Below are 25,676 nucleotides of genomic sequence, written 5' to 3' on the forward strand. Positions count from 1 at the left end.
CGCCACCAGTGTTGGGCTCTGCATCCCCCATTCAGGGCCCCTCTCCCACGTGGTGCTCTCTTTCCCCTAAGGCGGAGGAGTTCTACGTCTGCATCTATGCCACCCGAGAAGGGGACTATGTCTTATTCCACCATGAAGGAGGAGTGGACGTGGGTGATGTGGACGCCAAAGCCCAGAAACTGCTCGTTGGCGTGGATGAGAAGCTGAATCCCGAGGACATCAAGAAACACCTGTTGGTCCATGCCCCCGAAGACAAGAAAGAGTTGAGTGAGAGGACAGAGGGAGGTGGCTGCAGGGGACCGGGGAAGGCCAACGGGTCTGGGCATGCAGCCGGGGAAGCAGCGTGGTCTCCCCTGTCTGGGCACCCACCGCCCCACCTCAGCATCTGGCTGGAAGACGGGGAGCAGGCGGCAGGCACAGCCCCTCCCTGTCCCTGAGAGGGAGGCTAGGGGCAGAGGGAAGGCTGGCTCAGACTGAGATGTGCGTCAGCGTCCCTCACCTCCCTGCCCTTTCTGTCTGGCATGTGTCTCCTCTCCTGCTCTGTGCCTGACAGCTGCTTTCTGCCTCAGTGGCTGAAGGGTGATGGACGTCCAGGGAGCAGTGTTTGCAGAGGAAAACCAGGGTGGGGACGGAGGAGAGGGGGTGCCAGCAGGGCGAGTGTCGGGCAGTGGAGCTGTCAGTGGCAGTGAGAGGTTGCTGCAGAGCCCGCTCCCTGATGGCCTGACGGTCCCTCTCTTCCCCTCCCTCAGAATCCTGGTCAGCTTCATCTCCGGCCTCTTCAATTTCTATGAGGATCTGTACTTTACCTACCTTGAGATCAACCCCCTTGGTAACTATCTCTGCTGGGCTGGGATGGGACCAGGGTCACATGGCAGAGACCCCAGTGCCTAGAGTCAGCCTGGCCTTGATGTTCTGAGGACCAGTGCAGACAGGTGTGTGTGGGTGGACGGATCTCACGGATTCCTGTTTCTGAGCTCTTGGAAGGCCATAATTAGTCCTCTTTTTCACCAACGCCAGTTTATTTCTTTGGTCTTAATTTGTCTGTGATGGGGGAAGTCCTGGTTGTGATCTGACTCTGCCCTGTGGCTCTTCCAGCCAGCAGGGTTAGGCTGTTCTGCAAGGAGCTGGGCTGCCCCTGCCTCAGTCTGACCAGCAAGATCCTTCCTTCCTTCCTTTTGGTTCCTCGCAGGTTCCCCTCCCCGTCCCCCCAGGAGCTGGTCAATCATTGACTCCCCAGGGCTGGGGAGACCTTGACAAAGCCTCTCAGGCTGTGAAGCAGGCAGGTGGCATGGGCTGGCTCTGGCCAGGGCTTCTGAAGGCAAAGTCCGATTCCGATTCCAGCTAGGGATGCAGCCCCTCTAATGGACCAGATGGCTCTGTGCTAAGTTAATTAGCTAAATGGCCCTGGGGGAAAGGGAGATGGACTCCAGCGAGCCAGCAGTAAATGAATCCTGCTGGCCGGGGGCCCAGTGCACCCTCGGCTTCCCACCCCCGCCTCCCACTTCTCTGCCCGACCCTGGGAAACCCTGGTGTGCACACCTAGGGGATCTTAGAGCCTGCACCTTAAATACCTTTTTTTTTTTTAATGGCAGGGTTGTGAATGGGTGAATGGTTAGACATTTAAGGCATGGAGAGTAGCATTTTATAAAAATGTTTTAAAATTGCGAACTGTTTTAAAAATGGGAACTGAAACAGACTCCCCTGTCATATTACCTACAGGTAAGGGTGGCGGGCAGAGAATTTGTTTGTCCTTTCATGGAGAAGAGCTGGGTCTCCCTAAGGACCATTGTGGTTTCTTGTTGACCTAGAGAGTTGTTAGGCACTGGGTGGGCCCCCACGGGAGTGGGGTGTGGGGGAGTCCACTGAGGTTGATGGTCACCTCTGCTGGGACCGATGTCTGATTGCCTCTGCTTTTCTTAAAGTGGTGACCAAAGATGGCGTCTACATCCTTGACTTGGCAGCCAAGGTGGATGCCACGGCCGACTACATCTGCAAAGTGAAGTGGGGTGATATAGAGTTCCCACCCCCCTTCGGGCGAGAAGCTTATCCAGAGGTCAGGCTGGTTTGGGGAGGAAATGGAGGGAGATGGGGGCAGAGGGAAGGGTGACTAATCTCTGATGAGCATTTCACCCCAGCTTGTGAGCCGTGTATTTGGCAGGAAAGGAAGACTGAGAACCATTTAATTTTCTTAAAACCCCGAAGGAGGTGGGGGTGGGAGTCAGCCAAGCCTCTGAATCCTGGCCAGAAATCCTTTTAGTCTCCTTTCTCAATCAACCTCCCTGGGCTCATAACTTGATTTGTTGTTTCTCAGTAATTCCCGGTGGCTCCCCTTAATCCTGTCAGGAAGGTCGTTCTCTCGGCCACTTGCTGAGAATTTTAATTGTTCCTTCCCACCCTATCCTCCAAGAGGTCCTCATAGCAGGATCAGACCTATGTGACAGAACCCAAACCCAGGGAAGAGGCTGGGCTGGGAGGAGAGGGTAGAGCCTGGGACGGGGAGGGGCACATGATGAGCTGGGCAGGTGGATGCTGGGAGTGGCGGCTGTGGTAGAAGCAGTGACATGGTGAGGCTGGGGACTTGGGCAGAGAGCCACCTGTGGCCGTGGGTGGTTTTGGTACTTGAAGACACCATCATGTTTGTCCCAGGCACATGAGGCCTTGCACAACCCCTTCTCCCTGACCCTGTGAAGGCCACCCAGGACCTCTTCGTATGTCTCCAGGGGAAGGGGAGGGGTCCTGGGATCTGCAACCTAGTGAAGAGTGTACCCCCAGGGCCCACCTGTTGCTGTCTGGTCCCTAGGAAGCCTACATTGCAGACCTGGACGCCAAGAGTGGGGCAAGCTTAAAACTGACCTTGCTGAACCCCAAAGGAAGGATCTGGACCATGGTGGCTGGAGGTGGCGCCTCTGTCGTGTACAGGTGACTGAGGGGTCTCAGAAGGGATGGCAGCCGGGTTCACACAGGTGGCTTCAATCAGGCTGCCTCACCTCGGGGTCTCCAGTTTCCCCCCTTGGTGCAGAGCAGCGACTCATGGGGCATCCCAGAAGGGCCTACTCACGGTGTCTTCACAGCCTTCTTCATCACTTCACAATGAAGTTATTAGTTTTAGTTCTCAGAAATTGTGACATGTTCTTCACACAAAAGTACAGCAAATACAGGAAATGAACCAGAATGTGAACGTTGCCTGGCCGTGTCACCTCCCACCCCACCCCACGAGGTCACCACAGTGAATACACTGGACATACATCCAGGTGTTTTAGTGCCTGTATAAATAGTCACACTTTTACACTTTATGGAAATGTTGGGAATCATATTCTGCACCTTTTGTAACAATTGGTGGGTTTTTCACGTAAAGCCCAGTAGATGTCCACTTGTTTCTAGATTGTAATCTGCCATATCCCCCCATGGTTGGCTGGACTCTCCTCTGGCTGTAGCAGTTTTATTTCTTCGCTGGGCAGCCTGCCAGGAGCTCCTGGAGCCCCACGTCTTCTTAGTGTCAGGACATGCTCCTTGTTCATTTCACCCACCGCTGTCAGTCCAGGGCCCATGACGGCCTGGGGCTGGTGGAATGCACTTCCCAGGAGAGTCTGATGCAGCACAATTAACCTTCAAGTGTGACTTGTGTGGGGCATGAAGGTCTGAGGTCTGAAAGGTCAGTTCCATAGGCTGCCTGACCTCAAGGCTTCAGGGGTGTCTGCATGGCCTCCCAGGCATCAGGCTGCCACTGACTCTCGTGTCTCCCTGGCAGCGATACCATCTGTGACCTGGGGGGCGTCAATGAGCTGGCGAACTACGGGGAGTACTCAGGCGCCCCCAGCGAGCAGCAGACCTATGACTATGCCAAGACGATCCTCTCCCTCATGACCCGCGAGAAGCACCCAGATGGTGAGACACACATGCTGCTTCCCCAGGACGGCCCGCGAGCTGCAGTGGGAACAGCTTTGGGTGGGTTGGGAGGCACTGAGGTTGTCCTGGTCCTATGCAACCTGGGGCTAACCATTTCCTCCTGGACCTTGGTTTCCCTGACTGCGCAGCGGGCAGTGACAGCATCTGCTCCAAGGGGGCAAGAAAGTGAGGGATACATAAAGCCCTATGAGCAGGTGCAAGGGAGGCGGCGGCGAGCCTCTGCTGACTGCTGCAGACACAGTGCTTAGTGGCCCACTTGTACATTTACTCTCCTAGCTGTGCGATTCCTAGCTTCCCTTTACCATCTGTCCAGTGTTTTGGGGGTACACACACACCAATTCCCCTTCCCTTGAGCCAGATGGAGATTCTCACCAAGGGTATCCAGAAACCAAGCTGGGTTTCTAGATGCCAGCTAGGAGTGATACAGTGATTCTTGGGTTTGGATTAACCACCTGCTCGTCATGGGTGATGGAGTGTTGAGTTGATAAGAGGGAACGGACGTCAGGGTGAGACCAGCTTGCAACCCTCGCCTCTGCGCTATTTGGGGGACTCGCCTGGAGGAGAGAACCCTCCCTCAGTTGGAGTCCTGGGAAGATACCCAAGTCTACCTTTCTAACCCTTTTTTGGCTTCTCTTTTACCCCAAACCCAGGCAAAATCCTCATCATCGGAGGCAGCATTGCAAACTTCACCAACGTAGCCGCCACATTCAAGGTAACCAGCTGGGAGAGGGATGTGGGTTCGGGGGAAGTGGGGAAGGGAAGTCTCTGCAAGAAGGTATGAGATGGAAGCAGGTTCCCATGAGTTACCCAGTCTGGGGAGGGGCTCTTGTCCCATGGGTGTGAAAGATACTGGGATGGATCTGGATCTGAAGCTGTTTCATTGGGCAAGCAGCTGACCCTCGCTGGGCCATAATTCTCCCATCTGAAGTGTGCCCTACCCCCTTGCAGGACCCATTCTTAAAGAACCAGCTTGGTTGACCCCATTTGCAACACTCCATTGTGAGACTCTGGATTCTCTGCAACTCCTAGTGTTTTGTCTCCCAGTCATCTGCCCTTTCTCCAAAAGATCAGCTTGAGGAAGTAGTTTGTTTTTAAAAAAAATTTTTTTTTTATAATGGAGGTACTGGAGATGGAACCCAGGACATTGTGCATGCTAAGCATGTGCTCTACCCCTGAGCTCTGCCCTCCCCCGTGAGGAAGTATTCTGGTGTTTGGGGGTTCCTGTTCATCCAGCCAGAGGCCCGTCAGCCTGGACCCCTGTGCACAGGTCATGGGCGTGGGCACCAATTTAAAGGCAGTGTGACTGCCGGGCAACAAGGATGACAGCTGACATGTCTCGAGACTCGGCCCCTTCAAGGTGGCTGGCTCAGGAGACCACTTACTTTCCCATACTGTCAGGTGTTCACTGAAGCTGTTCAAGAGAATGTGTCCCTTGCAGTGGCTCCATAGAAGCTTTGAGAATAATGTGTAATGTCACTCTTGAAAGGCTGAGCTCTCGAGAAGTAGGGGGCCAGGCTTTGTCAGTCTTGCCTAAAACGGTTCCCTAACTGAACCGGATTCAGCAAACAAATCTAACACAGGTGAATCTCACAGCTTTGTTTTAACTTCCAAGCAGCCCTGTAATCAAGGCAGGGCCCTTGTGAGGGCAGTTTTCGGTCTGGAGCAGGAACTGTGCATAGAAGTTCTGGGGAAATGTCTTGAGCGGCAGAAATTCGACTCAGTAAACTAGTCCTCTGCCTGGAGAAACCAAACTGGTCCACACCTGTCATCCTTCCACGTCTCCAAAGTTCATACCCACTACACAGCTGTTCCCCAAATCACTTGAAGAAGCTTCATAGGACTTTGACATTTAAGTACACAGTGTCCTAAGAACTCTGACAGCTCTTGTATAGAACCTTGGGTAAGACTGTCTACCTAAACTGCAGTAAGAGATAACAAGACGGGACAAGGGAGACCAGTAAAGGCCCACCGACGTAGGAGGCCCAGCACCCTGTGCATCGAGGGGCATCACCCCTGGGCACCCCATGTTCTCACCTGAGCCCTGTTACAAGTGATTGCCTGTCCTGGGCCTCTGGCTTGTGTGTAGTCTAGTCCACCTGTGGAAAATTCTTGACCACCAGGGCCTACCATGCTTTCTGAGAAGCAGCCCTTGTCATCTGCACTCAGGACGTTTGTCTCCCGAGGTTATAAATGATTGGTTTCTGGCTGCCTTATTTCTAGTCACATGTCTGTTGTCCCTTTGTGCTTCCAGGGTATCGTGAGAGCGATTCGAGATTACCAGGGCCCCCTGAAGGAGCATGAAGTCACGATCTTTGTCCGAAGAGGTGGCCCCAACTATCAGGAAGGCCTACGGGTGATGGGAGAAGTCGGTAAGATGGGGGCATTTTTTTGTCTCTCGCACCCTGAGTGTCGGTGCCTCCTCGGGATTCGGGCAGTCTTCCAGTGCCTCCGCGTCCCCCACCTTCTGAAAGTGCAGCTTGCTTCTGTGCTGTGACTTCCTCTGACACGGAGCACCTGACCTAAACCTGAATTCACAGTGGGCAGGAAAACATCTTCATTCAGCTACCCGTTTAGCAAATACTTGTGGAATGGCTTCTCTGCCCCGGGTCCTGTGCTAAGCACTGGAGTCACAGCCACACACATGACAGATGATGGACAGCAGGCCCTGTGCCGTTGAGAACGGTGACTTCAGCGTCAGGCACCACCTGGGCCACGAAGGAAGATGAGCAGGGGGAGGGTAGCATCCGTGGGAGGGGATGGGGGCAGTTTTAAACAAGGTAGCTTGAGAATGCTTGACTGAAAAGGTGGCATATGAGCAAAGACCTGGAGGGGTGGTGGGAGCAGTCAGCGTGACTGTCTGCAGAGGAAAGGGCGAGTCCCAGGGCCCTGAAGTGGTGCCAGTAGGGAAGGCTGTGGCAGTGAGGGGACTGTCTCCCTCCCCGCTCCTTTCAGTCCAGGCCACTGCTGTGTCCTGGACAGCTGCCGCAGCCTCCAAGGTGCTCTCCCCACTTCTACCCAGCTACCCTGTGATCTGGTCTCCACCCGGTGAGCTAAATAACCCTTTCGAACCTAAGTCAAATTGTGTCACTTCTCTGCTCAAATTCTTCCAGCAGCTGCCAGAGTCACAGCCAAGTGACCTGAACTAACCCGCACATCTGCTCCTTGGCCTCTCTGCCTCCATCTCCTGACGCTCTGTCCTGGTGGCCTAGATGTCGGGGCTGGAGGGAGGGGTCCGGTAACTGGTAGAATGGGAGGGAGGTGCCCCTCTCTGAGCCGAGGGATCAGAGGGTGCGGTGTCTGTTTGGTTTCCTTCCTTCTGCATTTTGTGTGTCTCCTTCAGGCTCCTGAGACCTCAAACTCAAAGGTCTCAAAAAGCTGGGGGACCACATCTTGTCAGTCCAGACTAACATTGGGTCTCCTTAAGTTCACTTGATTGAACCTGAAATTCGTGAACTTTATGACCAGCAGCTTTGGTCTGAGCAAAGCACAGCCGCGTTGCCGAGAGCAGTTGTGTGCAGGGCGGGGGTTCAGGCGACATGCAGGGAGAGGCGGATAGAGGGTGCTCCTGCTTGGTGAGCGGTGCCCTCTGACTGGAGAGACAACCTTTTCATCTTCCCATTTTCCCAAATCTGGTATCCATGGCAAACACTAAACCCGCCTAGATGCCTTGAAGTGGTGTCAAGTCATAGTTTTCACCTAGCACTGAGCACCCGCTGTGGGCCTGGCCCTCGGGAGAGCACAGTAGATGTTACTCAGTCACACCTGGGACATTAAACTCACAGGACATTAAACAAGTGAACAGGGACCGGAACAAGATGCTGTCCAGTGAGGAGCCACACAAAGCAGGCATTGTTGGGAATGACTGTTGAGGTCAGGGAACACCTTCCCTGGGAGGTGGCACTTGAGCTGAGCCGAGTGACGAGAGACCAGCTGGATGGCAGCTCTGTGCAGAGGAAGGAGCAGGGTCAGAGCCCTGGGGAGACGAGCCCAGGTGTTGAGAAACAGAGGTCAGACCTGGGAGGCTGGAGTGTGGGCGCTGCTGGAGATGAGTGTTGAGGGGAGAGGATGAGGGCGGAGGGCGGAGAGCCAGTTTCCAGGCCGAGAACAGGAGGAGTGCAGACTAACGATGCCTGTGGTCACTTGAGAGTATCCAGAAAGCTGTTTCTTGCTCTTAGTGGCCACTGGTCTTTACAAAGATCTGTTTGGTGGTGAAAACAGGACCACTGCCTTCTGCTGGGTAGTTGGCCTTGCACAGAAAGCCCCAGCCATCTGAACAGGGCTCTAAAGGGGCCTTGGGCACTTGTTAGGAGACTTGAATGATGGAAGCTTTTCCTTCTCTCACAGGGAAGACCACTGGGATCCCCATCCATGTCTTTGGCACGGAGACTCACATGACGGCCATTGTAGGCATGGCCCTGGGCCACCGGCCCATCCCCAATCAGCCGCCCACGGCCGCCCACACAGCCAACTTCCTCCTCAACGCCAGTGGGAGCACATCGGTAGGTACTGGCCTTCCTCTACCGTAAAGCCTGCAGGGTCATCTTTGTTGCCCCTCCATCCCATCCAGGGCACAGTACTCTCTGTCCTCAGCCTTCTGGGGACATTGGGGAGATACAGGGCTGTAGTACGTGGTTGCTTTCTATATCTCTGCCAGTTTTCTTCTGCCCTCATCAAGTAGTATAATGGAGAGACCAGGGTTTTTTTTAATCAGACCTGAGTTCAAATCCTGCTTAGAGAGACCGTGGCCAGCATCGTACCTTCTCACAGCCTCAGTTTGCTCTTCTATAGCATGGGGACAATGCTAATTTCTATCTCAGAGTTGTTAGAATAGTATTTTAATGTTTTTTTAAGATAGGGGGAGGTAATTAGGTTTATTTACTTATTTATTTTTAGAGGAGATACTGGGGGTTGAACCTAGGACCTTGTACATGTTAAGCATGTGGTTTGCTACTTGAGCAATACCCTCTCCTCTAGAATAGAGCTTTTAGAAGCAGCTTATAAAGAACAGAGCTGTGCATAGTTCTTGTTACCTGAGTTCTTTGGGGCTCTAAGGACCAATGGCTTTTTTTCCCAGCTGCTCCCTGTGACTGTTACTCTCTCTCCTCATCCCCCTAGACTCCAGCCCCTAGCAGGACAGCATCTTTTTCTGAGTCCAGGGCTGATGAGGTGGCCCCTGCAAAGAAGGCCAAGCCCGCCATGCCACAAGGTAACGCCCAGTGGCTTCAGGACCCTCTTGTCCCCCTTCCCTTCCTCGACCCCACTGGGCTGGCAGAGGCAGATGGAAAGCGGTTTGGGCTTTGCTATGAGCGTGGGTGTGGTATGTGGGATGGGAATGGGGCGTGAGGACATGGTGAATGGAGCCTTCCCCGGGGGGCGCTCCTGGTGCCCAGGACCTTGCCGTGCCTGGGTCACCCCACTCCCCACTGTTTTCTCCTCCACCCCCTTACTTATGTGAGGTATGTGAGCTGGGCAGCAGGACTGCAGAAGAGACAGAGCCACAGAAATAACCAGGTGGTGGGAGGGCTCAGGACAGCAAAGCAGTCCATTATTCTGGGGCTCTTACCCTTCCTGTGAGCCCACCACAAGGACACACGCTGTCTATCAGCCCATCTGTGCCTGGCCTGCTTCGTCTCTCCCTCCTCTGATTCATTGAGGACGTGATCCCTGCCAGCCGGCCCTTGTAAGCAGCCCTAGATAAGCCACGTTAGTTACCACTGGGCTGATGTGGCCTATCCAGCCTCTTCCTGGGACTGTGTGTGCTTAAGGCATTTTATGAAATAGTGACACTGGCTCCAGGCACTCAGAATTGGAAACCACTGCCCGGCAGGCCCTGCAGTCCCCAAACCGGCAGCTTTGTCCGCAGCACAGAATGACAGGTCCACCCCCTCAGCCTAATCATCTCATTGTGCTTCATGGGGACAGAACAGGATTAAGAGGGTGGCACTGGGCCAGCTGTCCCTCCAGAGGGCCTGGGGCTTTGGTGTTGAGCACACCCTCCAAACCTTAGTGCTTTCGCTCCTCTCTCTGCCCCCTGTGGGCCTTCGCCCCTTCTTGCCTCCACTCTGCTGATCGGAGCTCTCTCTTCTGTTGACTTCCTCCTGTCTATTGTGAATAGACAGAGACAGTGAGGGCGGTAGCCCTGCCAGGCTGGTCCATGGGACCCACCCTGTTCCCACCCTCTCCCTTTAAAGCCTCCAGCCATCAGCAGGTCACTCAGTTGCCTTGGTCATTTTCTTTGACAGATTCAGTCCCAGGTCCAAGATCCCTGCAAGGTAGGATGCCCTCCGCCCCACCCAGCTCTGCGTGTGGCTTGTTAGCAGGTTACAGTCTTACCGTCTGCTTTGTTTCCTTGTCCCCGGTGGGTTGCAGTGTTGTCTGGTATATTTTCTGTCCCTGCCTCCATGTGGCCTGCCCCCGAGTCCTAGTCTTTGCTCTCCCTCCCTTCCCACGGCTGTCTCTGGCTCCACACACAGGAGGGAGTGGGGAGTGCAGGAGGGGCAAGAGCCAGGCCCCTGGCCTTGGAGAGTGGAGTGGTGCTGAGGAGGGGGGTCATCCTGGGAAAGAGGGAGCCATGGAAACTGAAGGGAGAGTGGCAGAGCCACCGGGCCAGGAGGGGAGCCACTGACCATCCTGATTCTCATCTACGTCCGGTGACGTCTTCGTTGTCTGCTAACCTCAGCCTCATCCCTGCCAACTTCATCTCAGAGAGCCCAGTTTGAGGGACAACTTTAGATTTCTCTGGGGTTTGGGTGGAAGACAGGATGGAGAAGGAGAGAGAGAGAGACCTGGGTTGTGCAGTAAATTTGGAGGAGGGACTGGGCTTTGTTGTGTGAGGTCACTGTTTAGCAGGGCTGATTTCTGTGCCTGCTCACACGGGCATGCAGAACCCACATTCATCTACTGAGTTGAATAGGTTCATTGAGGTGAATCAGTTCAAAGCATCAGGGCTTCCATTTAACTTTCTGATGTTTTCACCCGTGAAAGCCCCCCCGCCCCCAGAAGGGGATGACCTTTGATCCCTTTGCTAAGAGGAGGAAAGGAGTAACTAGGCAAGGTCAAATAGCCCTCTGACCATCTGCCCTTCATCCCAGCGTTTTCTGCCTCTGGAAACGTCTGTTGTTACGCAAAAAGACCAGCCCTGCAGAAAGGACAGGGAGCAGATTCTCTCTGAGAGCTCTTCCACCCCAGGTGGGGCGGGGTGGGCGTTAGTCATACTGTCAGTCCTGAGCTCTGCTGAGACGTGGGAGAGGAGGATGGCAGTAAGTCAGGAAGGGAGGACAGACTGGGCCAGGGCGAACCCTCCCCTCAGCGGAGGAGCCTGGGGGTGGGACTGATCCCAGAGCAGATGTTCTCTCTGGGGTCTCCGTGCTGCTGGTGGGCTGAGGCTTGCCACCTTCAGCTTTGCCTTCTCTGTGCTCTGAGCACTCCAGTTCTGCCCGGTCCATGTTGGAAGTGTGGGTGGGTTCGTAGAAATTCCAGGCCTTGTCCTGATTTCGGTGCCTCTAGGGTAGATAGATGGGTGTACCTGCACACGCACACACGCTGACCCTCAGGGGTGTCCCCCCCAACTAGAACAGGGAGTAGCGGGCCCTGCTGGCTTGTATCCCTCCTCAATTGCACAGTTGAACTGCATCTCAGTTAGTATGTAATCCTGGCTCTGATGCTATGTGACCTACAGTCTTCATCATTTAGCACCTCCGGGCTTCAGTTTCCTGGGGCTGGGAAGTGAGGGAACTGGATTAGGTGGCCTCTCTTGTTCTCTGACCTCATATCTCACTGGAACCCAGGTGGGTCCAGGGGACAGTAAATCCCGAGTATTTGCACCATCAGGAGCCTTCAGTCGTGAGAAGCTTGAGGCTGTGATGGAAGAGGCCAGCCTGTGTAGGGATGAGGATCCTGTGTGCCTTGGGAAACTGATCTCTTAAGTTCATTTAATCAGACTTTGAACTCGATTAGCCTGCACTAGAACAGTACATTAATACCATATGCCCCTGAGTTCTCTGCACTGTTTTTCTTGGGGGAGCTGAAACCCTTCCCTGAGGGCTGCTTTGCTTCTCAAAGGGAGGGGAGAGAGCAGGAGGGCCTGGTGACCTGTCTGCAGGGGGTGAAGGCTGGGAATATACTTCTACCAGCTTATTGCTCTCCTTGCCCCTTTCCTACCCTCTGGAGAGCCCAGCCAAGAGCACTGCCCTGAGCAGGAAAGAACCCCTGGAAGGAGCCTGGGAGAACTTCGGGCAGAACCTCAGTTAGAGATAAGGCAAACCTCTTCATTGGACCTGCGCTGCCCTAGAATCCTAAGGACTGACCCGAGCTGGCTTATATCCAGCTTCACAGGCGGTAAGGATTGTCGGGCAGCTGTTTAAAGTCTTGTGGTCACCCAGATTGGGAGAGCTTAACCTTTTTTTCTGGTGACTTCAAAAATAATTGCTCAGACTCTTATTTGCATATAAGCAGAAGGCTGATTTCGCACCTTTCCTGTGAAGTTGAGCAGGTCCTGTAGAAGTTCTGTCTGGAAGGGGAGTCCTTTCTCTGTTCACTGCCAAGCTATTTGCCAGCCAAGCAGATCCTCTGAGCTCTTTTTGCTCTCTCTGCCACCTCTTGCCAGAAGAAATTGAGTCGCCTCTTCCCCCGGTTCTCAGAATTCCAACCTCTTGACATTGCTTCGCCATTTTGATGCGTCACCTTCCTTGGACTTGGGGCGCGGAGGGGTCTGGCAGGTAGCCCTCGGTGGGTGTTTTCTGGATGCACTCGCTGTCTCTCTGCCCACCAGGAAAGAGCGCCACCCTCTTCAGCCGCCACACCAAGGCCATTGTGTGGGGCATGCAGACTCGGGCCGTGCAGGGCATGCTGGACTTTGACTATGTCTGTTCCCGGGACGAGCCCTCGGTGGCCGCCATGGTCTACCCTTTCACGTGAGTCACGCCAGGGCTGGGGGGCTGGACATGGCCGCCGAGCGGGGTGTCCTCATCTGATCCCCTCCCGCAATAACGCAGAGCTGGGGGAGCTGCTGGATGATCCCCTTTGCCAGGGAAGCATCTGCTTATCCTGGACAGGGGCACTTGATATTTCTGGGGGATCTTTTTCCCGGATGCAAAACTCTTTGAAGGCAGAGATGCTACCTCTCCACCTTCTGGGTGAAGCACCTCCCCCAGGCCTCCTGCTCCAGAGCCCTGGCAGGTGAAGAGTGTCCTGACCCCTCCTCTGCCTTTGTCACAGTGGGGACCACAAGCAGAAGTTTTACTGGGGTCACAAGGAGATCCTGATTCCCGTCTTCAAGAACATGGCTGACGCCATGAAGAAACACCCAGAGGTAGATGTGCTGATCAACTTTGCCTCCCTGCGCTCCGCCTACGACAGCACCATGGAGACCATGAACTACGCACAGGTAGATAGATGACTGGGCCCTGGGGGTGGCCAAGGCAGGGAAGGTCCGTCACTGCCACCTGGGACAAAGGCCTTGGCATTCAGAACTGGCCAGTGATTTGGATGAAAGTGGTTGGAGACTTGCTCTTCAGAAGACAGAGTAGTAACTGAGGGTAGGGCTACTTACCTGGACTGACAGAGTGAGTCCAGGGTCATGCGCCCCAACCAGATTCTCTCTGCTGAGACTGGCTTTAAAAACAGAATCAAGGGCAGAGGGGTTGGTAATAGCTCAGTGGTAGAGCTCATGCTTAGCATGCATGAGGTCCTGGGTTCAATACCTCCATTAAAAAAAAAAAAAGTAAAAAAAAAAAAAGATTTAAAAACAGAACCCAAAGCCCTTTCTTATTATAAAATTGTTACATATTATAAAAAATTAAATAGCAATAAATTAAAAATAAAGGCCTCATCTCATTTCTCATGAACATGGTTGCTGATGTTTGAATATGTTCTTATCCGCACCTTTTTCTGTATTTGAGCAAATGGAATAACACCGTATCTATTTTATAACCCATTTCCTTCAGTGACTCTTTCCACGTCAGTATTTACTGGCAACATCACTTTTGCTTTTTCCAGTCTTGTGATGAGCGTCTTGGATTAACATTTGCATATATCCTTAGTTATTTCCCCAGCATAAACGTCTAGAAGTCAAACTGCTGCATCAGAATGTGCAGATTTGAAAGACTTCGATTGATCCTGCCCAGGAACCCTCCCAGAAAAGTTGTGTGGACCTTAACTCCCATCAGTACTTTGAGAAGGACTGTTTCCCTGTACCCTTACCAACACTGAATGTTTGGATTTAAAAAACATATATATTTGACAAAATGATAGACATTCTGTTTAATTTGCATATCTTTGACGAGCTCCTTAAATGAGCTTTAGAAAACATTTATTGGCCATCTGTATTCTCTGACTTGGCCTCCCCTCCTTTTTTTCTGTTGAAGTGTTTGTCTTTTTGTCATTGATTTGTAAGAACCCTTATAGAGTAAGATGCTGGTTTTTCTTTTCAAAATTGTTGTCTGATCCCAGACTGGCTTACTGCAATTTATGCCTGGAGAACATAAACTTGTTTTGATATTCCAGACGAAGCAAAAAAGAAAGCATACCTGCTAAAAATGGGGGGCCTTTTCAGTCTAGAGCAGAGGCTGGCCACACTATGGTGCAAGGGCCAAACCTAGCTCCCTGCCTGTTGTTGTAAATAAAGTTGTATTGGAACACAGCCATGCTCATTCATTCACATATTGTCCATGACTGCTCCTCCTGCAAAGGCAAAATGTGGTGGTTGACAGAGACCACGTGACCAACAAAACCCAAAATACTATCTGGAAAAAGTTTGCCGGCCTCTGGTCTAGAGCCAGAGACGGTTCTTCGATCTTCCCCAACCCCCCACCCCTCAGGCTTTCCCCCTCAGCCCACTCTCTGGTCCGAGTGTGGAAGCAGCTTGTTTCTGGCAAGGCTGTGTCCTGCTGGGGTGTAGCGTCTCGGGGCTCAGCAGAGAAAGCCTTAGCTGCTTTGCCATCGGTACCTGGACAGGTGGGAACAGGTGGGGCTGAGTCTTGTGAGACTGGGGGTGGGAGAGCATATAGCAGCTTTGGCTGTAGCAGGTTTTCAGAAACATTTGCTCCTGCTTGGTTACTGACACACTGGTGTTAACCAATGTAGAGCGGTTTCAGGTGCCTCCCTCGGGGAGGTGGTTGGAATGATCAGGACAGGAACAGAGGCCTGTGGGAAGAAGGCAGTGTTATTGTTACTTTGTTCCTAGAGCCTGGGAGGGGGAATGGGAGGTGGGTTCTGCAATAGTTGCTGCTTTGTCCTCCCATCTGAGGGGAGAAGTTAACACGAGGGGACTGTTCTCTTCCTCTAGATCCGGACCATCGCCATCATAGCCGAAGGCATCCCTGAGGCCCTCACAAGGAAGCTGATCAAGAAGGCGGAGCAGAAGGGTGTGACCATCATTGGACCTGCCACCGTGAGCATCCCTTCCGTGAAGCCTTCTCATATAAACTTCTGGGCCCCCATGAAGCTCACTGCTCACTCCTCTGTCTCCCATCTAGGTTGAAAAGATTGGGAGAGAACCTATTGAAAGTCAGGCTGTCCACTTCCAGTAATTTTTTTTAAAGGGCTCTCTCTCCCTAGGCCATCTTACCTTTGATAGTTTCGAAGGGCTGAGAATATTTTTTTGCTGTAAGCGTCTGTCCACCCTCATACAACCATAGCATAGTCTGATTATTCCTTCCACTGTCAGTCAAAGAAAAATCTACCTAGCGGCCTTATTTTTTGACCCAGTGGTTTTCACATAAGAAGGAATTGCCCTGTGAATATTTTTTTGTTGTTACGGGTATTTGTTGCATTCAAAATTTGGCTGAAGCTAAGATTTTTGTACATTTTGTTTGTTTCTTTAGGGGAAGTAATTAGATTTGCTTTTTTTTTTTTTTCTTAGTGGAGGTACTGGAGATTGAACCTAGGACCTCTTGCATGCTAAGCATGTGCTCTACCACTGAGCTATAACCTCCCCCCAGAAGCTAAGATTTTTCCGCTAAGCAAGAGAGCTTTCATCTCAGAGGTAGAGGTAGAGGTAGAGGGCGATCTCGGGCAGAGGTTCACACTTGCATTAGACACCTTTACTGGGTGCTCTTGCCCTGTTGGAGCAAAGGAGGTGATTTGAACCTGAGTGTCCACATCCGAGTCTGCAGTAAGCCATGTTTTATAAATAAGGCTCTTTTCCTCCTGTGTAATGTCTCTTGAGGGGACTCTCTTCTTCCTCAGCAGGAAACCTGATGTGCAGATGCTGGCCAGGGTGGGCTGGGCAGGTAACCCCGGGCTCTGTGACTCCCCTGAGCTCTGTGGTCAGTCATCCCCCCTCCTCCCTGACCACAGTTCATGCCCCTGCAGGTTGGTGGCATCAAGCCCGGGTGCTTTAAGATCGGGAATACTGGTGGGATGCTGGACAACATCCTGGCCTCCAAGCTGTACCGCCCCGGCAGCGTGGCCTACGTCTCGCGTTCGGGTGGCATGTCCAATGAGCTCAACAACATCATCTCCCGGACCACAGATGGCGTCTATGAGGGCGTGGCCATCGGCGGGGACAGGTGATCACCAGGGGCAGGGTGCTGGGTCCTCTGTCTCTGCTCACCACCTGCCGCTGAGTTCCGGGCACACAGGGGTGTTGCTGAGGTCCATAAAACGGGGCATCTCTTCTCTGTCTCAAGACTGATCCTAGCATAAGATCAGAAAATACACAAGAAAAAAACACAGAAAGGTGTTTTGAAAAGGTGTTTGGGCTTTTGGGGTGCTTTTCTGTTTGTCGTCTGAGTTGTGGCCAGAGGGAGGCAGCAGAGTGCAGGGCCCATTCTGAAATTGAACCAAAGGGGTTCAAATCCCAGTTTCCCTGTTGGGGGCAGGAGGGGGCAATCTGGGCAGGTTACCAGTCTTCCCTAGACCCCCATCATCCTCAAGGAACAAATGGGTAAATTACCAGCACCATCTCATGGAGGGGTTGGAGGAGTGAATGAGGCTAACACAGGGTCTGGTGCTAAGTCCTCAGTGTCACTGCAGTTAATGAGAGTGAAAGGAAAAACTGTTTATTATCTTACTCACACTTCTGGCCACCAAATGTGTGGGCCATTGTCCCGCACTGAGCAGTTCTCCGATTGTCTGCAGACACCAACGGGGGGGGGGGGGTTCTACAGTTCAATTCTGATACTGTCTTCCCGGAGACAGCATCATCGCGTCAGACCCCACAGGCTCAGGGCTTAGTCCCACAGAACCACCCCCGCTTCAGATGCCAATCGCAGGTCTGGGATCTTGGTACTTTTTTTTTTTTAATTGAAGTTTAGTTGATTTACAGTGTTGTGTTAGTTTCTGGTGTACAGCATAGTGATTTTATATAGATAGATATTCTTTTCTATTATAGGTTATTACAAGACATTGAATGTAGTTCCCTGTGCCTCTGATACTTCTGACCACTGGCTGTAAATCCCATGATCTCCTCCTCGGGTTCAGTAATCTGCTAGAAAGGCTCACAGAACTCAGGAGAAGTTTGTTCACTACCTTACCAGGTTATATAAAAAGGTGCAACTCAGGAACAACCAGATAGAAGAGATGCATAGGGCGAGGCATGGTGGATGCCGGGAGCTTCCCTGCCTTCTCTGGTGCCCACCATGAGCGGCCTCATTAGAACAGAAGATATTCCTACCACCCCCATGACTCAGGAATTACAGAGGTTTTAAGAGCCCTGTGTCAGGAACTGGTGTCAAAGACTGAAAATTAGAACAAGAGATGCTCCTAGCACCCTTGACCCTTAGGAAATTACAAGGGTTTTCGGGGCTCTGTGTCAGAAAGTAGGGGACACACACACACACACACACACACACCCCTACACACCTTATCATTTCACAAATAGTGACCTCATTATTTTTCATAGTGGGAACAATAATCAGTAGGTCATCAGTTGAGTACTATCTTAGAGCCAATGCCTGGTCCTTCTTAACTTAGAATAATAAACATTAGCCGTTACTGTTTATTGTTACCACTGCTGTTAACTCCGACTACTGTTTGGCTCAGAAACGAAAAAACACTGGGAGAGGGAGTCCCCTGGTCATTCTTCCTGGCTCTCCTGGATCATTTCAAGTGGGACACCTGAGTGAGAAAGGACTCTTTCTGTGGTCTTCAGGGAGTCAGCCTAGTCCCTGGGTGCTCCCTGATGAAAAGCTCCGGGTCAGATGAGTCCGGGCAGTGCTGCTGGGTATACTGTCCTCTTGGGATTTAGACACTCTTGAGCGTATCAAAAGCACAGGAAGCTCTCTGAGGATCTTGTAGGTCTATAGCCTCCTTGGCCTTGAGCAGTCCTTTTGCAAACTCATGTGACAGGAGAACATTGTTTTAAAAGGTATCAGCCTACACATAGACATTCCAGCAACAGCCCGCCATCCTGGGACACAGCTTGGCACATTGTGTTAATTGTCTGTTGCTGGGTAAAGAACAAAATCACCCCAAGACAAAATGGCTTCAAACAATGATAAACAAATATCCTTGTGCTTTCTGTGGATTAGGATTTAGGGCTCAGTTGGGCAATTCTGGCAGGTGGGGTTGGGCAGGGGTGTCTGTTGAGGTTGCTTCGATGTGGGCGGGGCTGCAGTCAGCTGCGGGCTGACTGAGGCTGGAGGAGGCTCACCCACATGGCTGGCAGGCGGTTCTCTGTAGGCTTCTGCACAAGGCAACTGGCTTCCCCCAGAGTAAGCGATTCAGGGGAGAGTACGGGCCAGAAGCTATGTTTTTTATAATCTTGCCTTGGAAGTCAAGATCGTAGAATCACTCGCACCCCATTTTGTTCATTAGAAGCTCATCATTAAATTCAACCCAAATTTAGAAGCAGAGGCATGAGTTTCCACCTCATTAAAAGAACTTGGGCACATATTTAAAATCACCCTACACATGCTCTCCAGGTATCTTTTACTGCTGCGTGAACCCTCTGGGCTTATTCATTCCTCTTCCTTCCCTTCCCTGTGCTCCACTTACTACCTCCTCCTCCCTCATTATTCCTAAGGCCTCTCTGGTTCCTCTCTAGGCATCCACACCCACAGAAAACCCCACAGTGCTCTAAGTACAGGTGTGTTCCCCACACCTGTGCACACACCTCCCCCCACTGAGTCCGCGGATCCCAGCGTCCTCCCTGCTCTCACCAGGTACCCCGGCTCCACGTTTATGGATCACGTGTTACGTTACCAGGACACTCCAGGAGTCAAAATGATTGTGGTCCTCGGAGAGGTGAGTAGTTTTGGTTTTTTTTTTTTAATTTTTTTTTCTGATTATAAAAGTAAGGATGATTTCAGTTTTTTAAAGATTCATGGATTTTGGTTACATATAACTGAAAGTGACAGTCCCTGGTAATCCCACTCACTGGACTCCGGGGCTTAGATATTGTCACTGTTAACACCACCGTGTTCCTAAGAGGAGTTCATGCCTCTCGGTGGCACAAGACATTTTAGTGACAGTAGAGAAGAAGCTTTCACTGGCTGGTCCTAGTCTCCCCCTGCTGGGCAGTGGAAAGTTAGAGTCACAGTGCATCCATTGCTTGTGCCTCTGATCGGGTCTGGTCCTAAGTTGTTTAATACTCTTTGATCAGGAAGGGGGAGTCCCAGGGACTCTCTGAGAATACCTACTGCCCCTTTATAATTCTTCCTTGCTTCCAGCCTCAGTCATCCATGCTGTTATTGGCCAAAGCCCACATCCCCTTATTTTCTAGCCAAGTTGTAACTCGGGACACTCGATGGCTCTGGTCGCCACCTAATCTGAGACAGATTTTCCTGCCACATTGCTGATTTTAGAGCAATTCAGGGTGAGTTCCACTGATTTGTGGGCTTTTTCTTGTCCCCTGTTCCTTGGCAGATAGGGGGCACTGAGGAATATAAGATCTGCCGAGGAGTCAAGGAGGGCCGCATCACCAAGCCCGTGGTCTGCTGGTGCATCGGGACCTGTGCCACCATGTTCTCCTCCGAGGTATAGCAGGGGCAGAGCCCTCCTGGGTGGGGAGGCCGCGAGAGGGCGTTTGCAGTGAACTGTGCGGTCATCTTCTCAGGCAGCTGGGTCCTTCCATAAACGTTTATTACTTGCTTGGTTACTACAAGGTCCAGTTGGGACCTTGCTGTCTAGGCGCTTAAATCCAGTTGGAAGAGACAAACTCATCCCCAGATTAAGGCCAGAACAAGGCTCCGAGTCCCTCCTAGAGTAGGGAGCAGCTTAGTGCCTGGAGGAGCTGCGATGGCTTCATGGAAAGGATGAACTCCTTAAGGGATGAGGAGTTTGCCGAGCAAGAGGGAGGCGGAGGAGAGAGAGGACACACCTCAGGCTCAGCCGAAGAGGGGTGTGGTGAGAAGTTCTGTGTAGGAAGAGGCTGTGGGAGAAAACCTCTGGATGTGTTAACAGGATGTAATGCCTGAGAAGGTCCCTGGGGGCATAGTAAGTGCAGCATATAATGGATGTTAGGAACACTATTTGAGCTCTCTCTCCTGCTGGCTGTGAGCCAGACCTCAGCCCCTGTCCTCCAGCTTAGAGCATCCTCTGTCTTTAAGGTGGCCCCCCCAGCTGATCAGGCTCTGACTGTCAGCCCTTGTCCCCGGGCTACGTACATATGAAAGGAACTTGGCCCTCAAGGCTTCCTGCAACAATGGTAATTCCTACGCTCAATTGAACCCTCCTTGAAGAACCCTCCGTTCTTCCTCCCAGTCAGCCTGTCACTGTTCTTTCCCCCTGGGGTTGCTTGCCTTTCCCCCTTTGGATTCCTACCGTCCTCAAAGTGGCAATATTTGCCCAGTCATAAAAGGCACCTCTCCTTTGAGCCAGCACTTCCATTTCTCCAGACTTACTCTGGGGGCGCACATGTAAAAATATTCTTAAGTATGTGTATGAGGATTCTGGCTGCGATGTTGAAATGGCAAACAATGGAAACACCCCATTGCTGGTCTGAAGGGGACCGTGTCCTCGTGTCACATAATGGAACACCAGGCAGGTGGGAGAAGAACAAGGTGGAGCTTGAGATGTTGGTATAGAGAGTTTGTGTTGCGTTAAATCTAAGAAGCGATAGGGTACAGTGCGTGCGTATCATGAAATTCATTTTGTGTAATTATGAACTCTGTGTATTTCTTTTCCAAGTAACTAAAAGGGGAAGGGGCGGGTCTCAGCATCCTGCCTGTCCTTCAGGGATACAGTGCACTTTCACAGGCTTTCGAGCCAGCTCTTGATGTATCTGTGTGACCAGGGCAGGTCATTGAGCCTCTCCCTCTCCATTCCTCAGTTTCCCGAGCTGTAAAATGGGGATGATTCAGGGTTGTTATGTGGCTACCCTAAGAAAGTAATTGCAGGGAGGAGGGTATAGCTCAGTGGTAGAGCGCATGCTTAACATGCACACGGTCCTGGGTTCAATCTCCAGTACCTCTATTTAAAAAACAAAGAATGAAAGTAATTGTAAAGGTCTGGCACAGACAGGTCTTAGCAGCTGTCCATTTCCATCCTCCAGCACACGTGTTCCATGTGTTCTTCCTGACTTTCTTTGTGACTGCTCTGTCCTCCACCTCAACAGCCAAAAATAATGCCTCCCCTGCCCCTCCCCTTCCAGTATTTCTCTTAACCAGCTTTGCATTACTAGCCTCCTACCCCTCACCCCTCACTCCCACTCTGCCAAGGACACCTCCAAGAGGGCAAGGACCCTGCTCTTCTGTTTCTGGCTGGGCACTCATCATCATCCCGTGGGTAGAGCAGATCTTCAAGGTGTGTTTTATTTTTGCTTTTTGATTCATTTTTTAAAAATTTTCTTCATGAAGTTTCAAGGATGGATGAATGTAGAATAGTGCCCTGCCAGCCCAGCTAGTAAGTGCTTTTTTTTTTTTAATGGAGGTACGGAGAATTGAACCTGGGACCTTGTGCATGCCAAGCATGTGCTTTACCACTAAACTATATGCCCTTACCCCTAGTGTTTACTGAGGGCTTGAACAGGTCACATGATCCTGCAGAGCTTTCTGCCCTGCAGAGGTCACACAGGCACACAACACAATGCTGGCAAGCTGAGACAGTGCCTCAGGAAAACTGAATGGAGAACCAGGGAACGGAGGTAGAGACAAGGGGACATTGGTAAGGTGGCATTTTTTTAGAAATACTTTGTTCCACAAAACACTGGTCCTGTAGCGATGGTCCTCAAAGCCAAACCAAACCAAATCAAAAACAAACAGGAAAAGGGAAGCTTCTCTAAATTATGAACATGTAGTATCATCTATCTCCCTTTTAAAAGCTTTGATTTTAGCTTTGCGAAATCTGAGTTGAAGAAACTTGCTTAACTTTCTTGAACCCAGTGTTTTCTAAGTTTATTTGAATGGAGACTCTCCTCTCCTTCCCACCCAGCTGCCCATGCAGATTAAGTCCTGTAAAGAATGCACCAGGAAGGGGGAGGGGGTTTTGCTCAGTGGTAAGAGTGCGTGCTCAGCATGCATGGCGGTGTGGGCTCAATCCCCAGGACCCCCATTCCTGACCACTCCACACCCCAGGCCCCCCTCATTGTACATCATGGTCAAGAGCACAGTGAGAGGCCAGCTTGCCTGGGTTCAGATGCTACCACATACTCCCTGTGTGACCTTGGCAAGTTACTTTACCCCTCTGGCCTTCCGTTTCCTTTTTTAGAGGAAATAGTTGTAGCTACTGAATGATTACATTTGTAAGGCTCTTTGAAAAGTGCCTGGAGGTAGTGTTCTTTAAACAGGTGAGATATTATCGTTACCCACCACACCTGCCCTAATCCAGGTTTTGTACCATGTTTCATTAGGTTAATTCCTTTTCCTTGTTGCTTGATCAAAGACATAGTTACCACTTAGCTCTTCTGATTGGTTTTCTCTTCCCTCTCACTCACTTCCCATAACCAGTCACCCCACCCCCGCATATTCCACTGGATTTATAGTTTACCTCAGTGCGTGCTCAGGTAGAAGGGGGCAGTGGCTAACTGGCTCCTCCTGATTGTTGCTATGGGGGAATAGAGGCCTCATGGTGCAAAGTCTGACTTTTTGGGAAGTTTTTTTATTTAAAAAAACTTAAAAAAAATTTTTTAATGGAGGTACTAGACACTGAACCCAGGACCTCACACATGCTTAAGCACACAGTTTACCACTGAGCTACACCCCCACCCCCGCAAAATCTGACTTTTTAAAAGAAGCTGGCAATTTGATTTTCATATGCAGTCTTCGGGGCTTTTGTTTTGTTTTTTAGGAAGAGTATGTGTAAGACAATCAGGTCATGCCTGTGAGCTTAGCGTAGCTAAGGTTGGCAGTTTGTAACTTCACTTCTCACCATTGCTCAAGACTAACTGCCATTCCGCATCCATCCATCTGTCCCCTCCACACCCCGACAGCTGCTCACAGGAAGCCAAACAAAGGTATTGGTGGAGTTAGGCGCCAGGCTTTGTATCCCAGCTCCAGTGTGCCCACTGTGTGACCTCGAATAGTAAGCTCCTGAGCTTCTCAGGCCTCAGGTTCTCACCTGTAGGTGAGAGTCAGTGATCGTACCTAGTGAGCCTTCTTGAGGGTTGAAGTGATTCACTTAGAGCGCTGAGTGGGGTCCAGCCTGTGATCAGCACTGACGCTCCCAGGAGCCTCTGCTCCCTTTCTTGGAGGACTCACAAGCCCGGTAAAGCCGCTCTCCTTTGCCTTCCAGGTGCAGTTTGGCCATGCTGGAGCTTGTGCCAACCAGGCTTCTGAAACCGCAGTAGCCAAGAACCAGGCTTTGAAGGAGGCGGGAGTGTTTGTGCCTCGGAGCTTTGATGAGCTGGGAGAAATCATCCAGTAAGTGGACCTTACAGAGGATGCCACCTCCCTGGCCCTTCCCAAACTCCTCCTGAGGACAGCCGCCTCTCTGAAATATAAATGTCCAATATTCCTGGTCCCTCTCAGAGGTCTAATGCAGCTCTACAGATGGTCCAAAATTCTTTCTTTCTTTTTGGCTTGCATTTTATTTTCTAGAAGCAGCAATTATAGGCCGTTCAGACTGGTGTTAAAACGTTCCGTTTCAGAGCCTACCTAACTGGCTGGCCATAAATGAGAGATGGGCATAGAAATGTTGAGAAGTGTCACCTCTGATTGATGGAGTTACTGGATAACCTGCTGTGTCTTCCCATTCCTCCTCTCTGGCCTTTCTTGGCTTCCACATGCAGTTTTTGCTAAAGCCCTATTCAGAGAAGAGAAGGGGCAGATCTTGGCCAGAACCTATTTCCATTTAATGCTCAGGAATCCAACTGGTCAGACAGAGTAAGCAGCTGACAGGAGGGGATACGGAGCTGGAAAACCTAAAGTTTGGGGTTTAGGTGGAGGAGCATTCTTGGGATGGCTTAGAAGAGCCCAGAAGAATGAAATCCACATGGATGCCTTTTCTCTTGCCCCTTTCCTGCCTCCCAGGTCTGTGTACGAGGACCTGGTGGCCAGAGGAGTCATCGTACCTGCCCAGGAGGTGCCGCCCCCAACGGTGCCCATGGACTACTCTTGGGCCAGGGTAGGTGCTGCATGTGTCCCTGACCACGTGGGCAAGGGAGACTTAGGCCCTTAGGTGGGGTGGGTATGAGTTGATGTGGCTCAAACCCCTGGATACCAGGCCTGCCCTACAAGTTAGAGCGACCACTTGCTCACTGCTCTGGGCTGCAAACCACGCCCCCTGGGAGCTTCTCTGAGGGCATCTGGAGCAACTGTGATGATTGACTCTTGGATTCCAGCCCTTGTGCTGGAGCTTGTGGGGCGGCCCCTTCTGACCAATGGGTAAGACAAATGCAGGGCCCAGGGGAGGGCAAGGGGCAGTGTGTATCTCCTGCAGCTGTGTGGCCTGACCTAGAAACGGAGGCTGGGACAGACAATGTCCCTTAGAGCTCTTTGCACCTGCTGAGGGATTTCAGGGTAGAAAGTCCACTCTGCCTACTTGTCTAAGGGAGGAACAGAACAGAGATGAAGAGCTAATTTTCTTAGTATAAGAGAACTCATAGAAATCAATTTTTAAAAGACCAGTAACCCATTAGAAAAATGGGTAGGAGATAATGCTTTCAACATGAAGACATGTCAACTTCACTCATTATAAAAGAAACCAAAGTAAAACCTGTGATACCAGTTTTCCCCTACAGGTCTGCAAAAACAAAAAAATTCTCTGAGGGGTTGTTTGTTTGGGTATGAGGAGGCTGGTGCGTTCATTCACTGTTGGTGAGAGTGGCGTTGGCACAACCTTTCTGACAGGCAGTTGGGTAACGTCAGTCACATTTAACAGGGCTCATACTTCATGGCCCAGCAATTCCACGTCTGGAAAGCTACTTCAAAAGAATTGCTTGCATATACACATAAACATGTTCAAGAATATTCTTCTGGTTGATGGTCATCAGTGGAGGAATGGCTAACTTGTAGGATTGTCATGTGAGGGGGTGCTGTGCAGCAGTTAGAATGAAGTAAAAAAAAAAGTGAAGTAGGTCTGTGTATGAGCTGACACGTATGGAGCTCAAGTTTGTTGAGTAAACAGCACATTATAGGACAGTGTTTCTATTGTGATCGTGAAAGGTGTAGGCACGCAAAACACCATTGTATAGTCTCCATGTGTCTATGTATGTGTATAAATAAAAATGGGGAAAGAAAGGTCCAAAAAGATGTCCACTAAACCAACCAATTGGAAGGCAGAAAACCACGATGAGGTGGAGGTCAAAGGCAACGTAACTTAATCTGTTCTATTTTGGATTTGTAAAAAGGAGAGTGTATTCATGTCATTTCTGTCATTAACACATAACTTAAAAGCATTTCTTAAAATTCAGAAGGGATGATTGAAGAACTGGGCTTGAACAGAGTTAGCCG

The 25,676-nt window shown here is 51.1% G+C and overlaps 1 protein-coding gene across 5 annotated transcripts in view; it reads left to right on the forward strand.

Moving 5' to 3' along the window:
• The window catches only part of ACLY (ATP citrate lyase), a 39,788-nt gene that overhangs the window by 7,977 nt on the left and 6,135 nt on the right, over positions 1 to 25,676 (forward strand). For 2 of the 5 annotated variants that reach the window (XM_010969009.3, XM_010969010.3), the window contains 19 exons: positions 72 to 262; positions 750 to 829; positions 1,923 to 2,053; positions 2,801 to 2,919; positions 3,749 to 3,885; positions 4,557 to 4,618; positions 6,158 to 6,275; positions 8,251 to 8,405; positions 9,022 to 9,112; positions 10,149 to 10,178; positions 12,076 to 12,243; positions 12,677 to 12,818; positions 13,123 to 13,291; positions 15,191 to 15,295; positions 16,219 to 16,415; positions 19,011 to 19,092; positions 19,714 to 19,824; positions 23,518 to 23,645; positions 24,255 to 24,348. In XM_010969009.3, coding sequence (XP_010967311.1) covers positions 72 to 262; positions 750 to 829; positions 1,923 to 2,053; positions 2,801 to 2,919; positions 3,749 to 3,885; positions 4,557 to 4,618; positions 6,158 to 6,275; positions 8,251 to 8,405; positions 9,022 to 9,112; positions 10,149 to 10,178; positions 12,076 to 12,243; positions 12,677 to 12,818; positions 13,123 to 13,291; positions 15,191 to 15,295; positions 16,219 to 16,415; positions 19,011 to 19,092; positions 19,714 to 19,824; positions 23,518 to 23,645; positions 24,255 to 24,348 — 2,310 coding nt within the window. The remainder of the gene's footprint in view (positions 1 to 71; positions 263 to 749; positions 830 to 1,922; positions 2,054 to 2,800; positions 2,920 to 3,748; positions 3,886 to 4,556; positions 4,619 to 6,157; positions 6,276 to 8,250; positions 8,406 to 9,021; positions 9,113 to 10,148; positions 10,179 to 12,075; positions 12,244 to 12,676; positions 12,819 to 13,122; positions 13,292 to 15,190; positions 15,296 to 16,218; positions 16,416 to 19,010; positions 19,093 to 19,713; positions 19,825 to 23,517; positions 23,646 to 24,254; positions 24,349 to 25,676) is intronic. The other 3 variants (XM_010969011.3, XM_074343403.1, XM_010969012.3) reach the window with 3 other exon arrangements.

This window comes from Camelus bactrianus, chromosome 16, assembly GCF_048773025.1.
Source record: "Camelus bactrianus isolate YW-2024 breed Bactrian camel chromosome 16, ASM4877302v1, whole genome shotgun sequence".
In the NCBI taxonomy this organism is placed as follows: Eukaryota; Metazoa; Chordata; class Mammalia; order Artiodactyla; family Camelidae; genus Camelus; species Camelus bactrianus.